We start from the raw sequence: 6,000 nt of genomic DNA on the forward strand, positions 1-6,000 counted from the left end.
CTGCCCCCTCCCTCCTGTTCCAGGAGCACGTCCCTCTGTCCCCTGTGCATGGCACGAGTGTGCTCCCTCCTCTCCTGATAACCTCCTGCAAGAACCTGACCCTTGTGGTCGGAGCATGACCAGTGGCAGAGTAGAAGGAGAGTAACGACTTTGCTTTGAGCAAAAGTCTAGACCCCATTCCCAGAGCAGAGATCCCAGCCCACATAGGGGCAGGGCTGTGCTTGGTGACCCCAGGCTGCCCCGCCCAGCAGCCCCAGGCTGAGGCTGAGCCAGGCTGTGTCAGAGGCATCCAGCCGCACGGTGGTGGGGCAGAGCTATGGCCGCGATGCTCACAGATCTCGTCCAGGTGACTGTGGCCAACTGTTGGGACTTTGTACCCAGCACATGGAAACTCTGGCCAGGGTGGGGTGGGGGACTTCCAGGAGACCCCCAGGGGGTGAGCAGCCTGTCCGGGAGGGAGGGTGAGAAAGTGGAGCAGTGTCTCTTATGGAGGAGGCTACCCACAGAAAAAGGTCCCCATCCTGGCACACAACACAAACCGTCTCCCAGAGAGGGGCAAGCTTCCTGCCCACCCCGCACGTACTGTGTGCCCCGCGCCCTGCGTCCTAGAGCAAGTTACTTAACCCCTTGTGCCTTAGTTTCTTCAGAAGTAAACTGGGATAACAGTTGTACCTGCCTATGGGGTTGTCGTGAGAAGCACTAGATGCTAAGGGCTTCACACAGAGCCGGCAGGGGCCCCACTCTGTGAGCACCTCTCCGTCCTGCTGGCCCCCTCAGCCATGTGCAGGCTGGACTTGCTGCTTTCATGGGGGGCTGCAGAGTCACCTTTTCAGGGAGGCCTTCCTGGCCCTGCACTGGAGCGGCCCTCTGTGCCCCACTGCCCCTGCTGTCCCCTCACATCCTTGCCCCTCTGCTGTTTGGGACTTGTTGGATCCTCGGCCTGCATGTCCATCTGCCTCCCCCAGCCCAGGGTCCATAGGACAAATGTGCCCATAGCTTCTAGGGCCAGCCCTTTCCTTTATCCCTGAGCCTCCCCTCCCCATGCCTCCTCCCTTCCCCCGTCCCTGTCCCTCTATTCATAATTTTCCATGTCTCCTTCTAGGACTTGAACTGTGACCTGGTCCTACACCCCGCCTGGCCCCCATCCTACCCTTCACTTCCCAATGGCACCAATTCCTTCCGTCCTTAATCTCCTTTTCTCTCTGTCTCACTCTGTCTCCCTGTCTCTCTCCCTTCCTCTCTTTCACATAAGCTTTCTCGAGCCAAGGTCCTTAACCATTGCCTCCAAAACAGGATTCTGTTTTTATAAGTTCATGAAGGACTGCACCTTCCACTCACACTCCCTGGGATTCCGCTGACCCCAGGGTTCCTGCCCCGTGGAGGTGCTGCCACCACTTCCTCAGTGACCTGGTCACCGCATAGCCCCCATGAGCCTCAGCTTTCTCCTCTGGTGAAGGGGGTGATGCGAGCCACTGTGAAGGTTTGTTCGGAGGACCAGAGATGCTCTCAATAAACGGCTGCTGGGCTAAGGGGGTGCGGGGGGGTGATGTGTGTGTGTTGTGGGAGGGCAATAGGAGGGCGGGGCATCTGTATACAGAGGTGTGGAGGCTGATGGCCCCACTATGACCCCAGCTACCCTATAATTATACACTTTAATTCTCCATAACACTTTAATCCCCTCTGCCTGGGACTCAGTTCTCTTGAGTGGTCACACGAGCCCTGTGGCTCCCAGGGCCCAGCCCACCTCCTCCCCCACCCCCCGGAGCCTGGCACAGGAGGGTGCGTGCAAACTCGGGAGCTCAGCCAGCCTGCTGTTTGGCTCTGGGCTGCTCACATCCCCTGTTTTCTTCTCCATTTTATAAAGTCAGATCTGAACCTTCAGGTCACAGCCCGGGATGGGGCTGCTGAGCCGTCACTCAGAGTTCCTTGTGTCTTCTCCTTCCAGCACCACCGCCTCGCCGCCCCCGCTGCCCCTCCAGCCCACGCACAGCTCCAGCTCCGGGACCGCCAGGCCCCTCTTCCAGCTCTCCGACCAGCTCCAGCCGCAGGAGGAGCCGGGGTCCGCCAGCAGCTCAGTGCCTGCCCACTCACAGCCGGCCCTGGGCCTCCTCCCTGCCGTCGTCGCTGCCAGCTTTGCAGCCCCCTTCCTGCTGCACACCCTCGGGCCCTCCTGACCTCGGCTGCCCGTGCAGAGAAGCCAGAGAAACCGCAGGAGGGTCTGTGGCCACACCCCACTGCCCCTGCCACCCCGCTCCCAGGGGGGCCTGACACCTCACGGGCAGTCCAGTCGGGATCCGTTAGAACCCTAGAGCTTTATTGTACCCGAGTTACATCTTCTTTTTTGTAGAAGGATCTTAATTTCCCATAGTGCTATGGGGCTCTTTTGTAAAATATGTGTCCATATTAAAAAAGAAAAATGTATTTATTCCACTGATAAAACTATTTTTATGTGGCCTATATCAATAACCCCTTAATTAGCCCCAACGCCAACCCAGGCGGTGAAGCCAGGCTGTCAGGACATCTGCGACCTCATGCGGACCTTGGCTGTGCAGTGCCTGCTCCTGGACCAGCGGAAGCCTCCCGTGTCTGGGTTTGGCTTCTCCCACCGTGGGGACCTCAGAGGGCGGGGCAGGCAGACAAGCTTAGCTTTTGTGAAGCTGGATTTGGGAGCCAGAGATGTGAACGCTGACGGTCCTTCCCTCCCGTGGATGCATCCTAGGGCTGGGAAGATACTTTCGGAAAGAGAATGCTGCTATTTTGTAAACCCTGGGTGTCTGTGAACGGGCCTCCGGAGCTCTTGGTAAGTGTTCTGACCAAAGCACTGGGTGGGGGAAGAATGTCGGTGCTGAGGGAGGTGGTTTCCCAGGCCCATGCGCCTGATGGTTAAACTAAGATCCAATGAGAGGAAACTGGTTGCCCAAGGTCACACAGCAAGTGGGAGATCCGGGATGTGAATCCAGACCTCTCTGCTCTGATAGCATTAATCCAGCTTGGGTTACAGGAGATGCTACTGAAGTCACGGCCAAATGGAATGAGCCGCCGAAGGACAGGAGTCGGCACAGAGGGCAGTTTTAGGGACAGGGGCTCTAGGAGTCACATGGTAATGATTGTAACGAGAGCCACCATTTGTCCAAAGCCTACCATGTGGCAGGCACTTTGCACACTCACTTTATCACTGATCCCCACGCCAGTTCTATGAGATGCAACTATCCCCATTTCACAGGTGAGGAAACTGAGCCCCCAAAAGAGGTAAAGGGACTTGCTCAAGGTCACCCAGCCAGGAAATGGCCCCAAAGAAATGTGATTGAAAAGTGATACTTATCTCCTGGATCGTATTCTGCCACGTTCTCTCTACACAGGGAAGCTGCAAGGGCCAGCACAAGCTTCTTACTCCGCCAAAGAGACTGTTTGGCCACAGTTGCTCATGTTGGTCACTCTTGCCAAAGGGCTCTTTGTGTGTGCCACGTGTCCCAGGCCCAGACTTGTCTTATCCTGAAGCCAATGAGAGGCTTTTCTGCCAAATCAGAGGCTAGGGAGTAGAGGGGGCGGGGGGAGCGGGGGGCAGCTGTGGGAAGCGTGAGGAGACTGGCAGCCAGTCAAATGGGGACGGTCAGGCCACTTCGCCTCAGAGAGACAGACCTAGATCCTCTGCCCCCAAGGCGGTGGCCGAGAAGTCAGAGGACCCTGTCCAGCTGCCTTCCAGTCCTGGGCCCTCATAGGGCTGGTGGCTCCGGAGAGCAGAAAGAACCCCTCATCTGACCTCTAACTGTAAGAGTAATAATCAGGCCGGGGAGGGGGCATTTCCTCAAAACTGCACAGCTGGATATCTGCTGAATCCCAGACCAGTGCTCTCCAGCGTCACTGCACCAGGCTTTTCCCTGGCAGTGACTGACTAGCCCCAGTCCCAGCTGGGCAGCTGTCTCCCTTCTGAGGTAGTAGGGTCCAGGGCAGCTCATTGGATGGTCAGAGGTCCCACTGGCATCTTGGTAGGCCTCTGAATTCTTTTCAGCTCAGCCCTGGATGGATGTGTTTGAGCCTCTGAGACCTGGCAGGAGCCCTGAGCTCTACTTCAGAGGGTCCAGCCAGCCCCATGGGCACCATGCTGTAAACTGAACTTGACCCCAGCCAGGGTTTATCCTTGGCAGAAATGTGACTTCCTATTTCTGAGCGGGAAGGGGCTTAGCTGAGTTATAAAGCAGGCTCAGAGGCCTGGGGGACATCAAACACTTCGTGCGGAGCACTATTTGGATGAGATAAGTGTAAAGGAATTAGAAACACACAGGCCAGATTTCCCTCTGCTCGGGGCAGAGTGTGGCATGCGATGTATTGAGATGGAACTTGAGGTTAATTAAAGATGAAGCATTTGGGTAAACAGTCCAGGCACCTGACTGCGTGCCCAGATCTGTGCCAGGCACGGGGCCAGAGGTAAATTAATGCAGTGTGTGATTATCAAGCACACGCAGTGCCAGTCTCCATGTCGGGCCCGAATCTCGCCACCTTTCCGACCTAGAGGAACTCAGCCTTGAGAGGGACACGCAGCACAGTCCTGAGCTCCTAAAGGAACATCAAGGTTATCCTATCCATCCCCTAACCAGGCAGATTCAGCCCTAGTCTTCCCCAGATCCCTCCTTGGTGCAGTTTGGGGGATTCCAAGCTCTCCCTCAGATAAGCACTCAAGCGTTTAAAGAAAGATGGATGTGCTAACTGGTTAGGTGGATGTGTGCCGCCCGGACAGCCAGAGCCAGCGTGGATCAGACATCTGTAGCCGAAGTGCGCTGATCTCTGAGGACCACCCACTGGCCAGGGTTTGAAATGAACTGAGCTTGCTGTTTATATCCCAGAAGACCTGAGGCACATTTATGGAAATTGAATGGCTGGGGTGCGTGAATTCTCTCATTCTGGGCCGGAGAGCCTTCATTCCATCAGCAGCCAATCACACACTTGGAAATGATCTATCCACCACTGCTGACATTTTTCCCAGCATGTGCTATGTGCTCAGCCTCATAAAATGCCCCTGTTGTTCTGAGAGCATCGCGTACACATCTTAGGGCTTTCACATTGGCCTTGAGGCAGGCAGAGAAGATGGACGGGCTGAGACCCAGCAGGTTCCGTGACCTGCCTAAGGCGAGGCAACAGGTCTGTGGTGGCCCAGATCCCCTGTCTCTCAGGAAACCTGACTGACTGACCCAGGAGTTTTCTGGGGCTGGTCAGCATAGCCGTGCTGCGAGTCTTCTTCCAGGCTGCCTGACACCCCGCAGCAGGGGTAGGCCGGGACCGAAGGTGCACGAGTCAGGCTGCCAGGAGCTGCACAGGGCCATCGAGGGCCCCTCCACCTCTGAGAGTCAAAGATCTGGAGTCCAGGCAGCACGGACACCTGTACTGACCGGCAAGGTCGCCTTTGCTCTGAAAGACCATTCGTGAGTTTTCCTGACGTCGAATGCTCCATCTTCTATGTCTTGGCCTCAGCCAGACTTGGGCAAACCTAGAGGCTTGGGGTTCTGTCCTACCTGCCCAGCCTCCAGTCGGGTGCCATTGACAACAGATCCCTAGGAAAGATCCTCCACCAAAGGAAAGCTTATGACAAACACCGTGAAGGGTAAGAGACGTTCTGCCTGGAACGGCAGCTTTGATGGTTTCTGTGCAGAGAACAGAACTGGAGCTGGCTATAATGTTTCAATGGCCGTGGGAGAAGAACCAAATCCTCAGCCTGCCATTCTAGACTCTCCATGATCTGGCCCTGCTGCTTGCCAGCCGCATCTCTCATCTCTCCCACTCTGCGCCTGACCAGACCGAACCACATTTGTCACTTCTAGGACAGATAGGACGTTTCACACATGCCGCTTGCTAGGCCTGGGAACTCCCTTCTCTTACCCTAGCTGCTCAATTTTTGAGGATCAATTCAAATGACACCTCCTCCCAAGAAACCCCCTGTGATTCCTTTGTGCTTTCTAGCATCTAGCACAACACCCGCTGAGACTGTCTAACTGCACGTGTGCTCTC

At 56.0% G+C, this 6,000-nt stretch overlaps 1 protein-coding gene across 1 annotated transcript in view; it reads left to right on the top strand.

Annotated features, from left to right (window-relative positions):
* Window positions 1-2,391, top strand: part of TRABD2B (TraB domain containing 2B) — a 194,179-nt gene extending 191,788 nt beyond the window's left edge. Inside the window, exon 7 of the mRNA XM_008139339.3 lies at window positions 1,946-2,391. Within this exon, the coding sequence (XP_008137561.2) occupies window positions 1,946-2,174 (229 nt within the window). The 3' untranslated portion in view covers window positions 2,175-2,391. The remainder of the gene's footprint in view (window positions 1-1,945) is intronic.
* Window positions 2,392-6,000: the final 3,609 nt, after the last annotated feature.

Source organism: Eptesicus fuscus, chromosome 9 (assembly GCF_027574615.1).
Source record: "Eptesicus fuscus isolate TK198812 chromosome 9, DD_ASM_mEF_20220401, whole genome shotgun sequence".
Classification (NCBI taxonomy): Eukaryota; Metazoa; Chordata; class Mammalia; order Chiroptera; family Vespertilionidae; genus Eptesicus; species Eptesicus fuscus.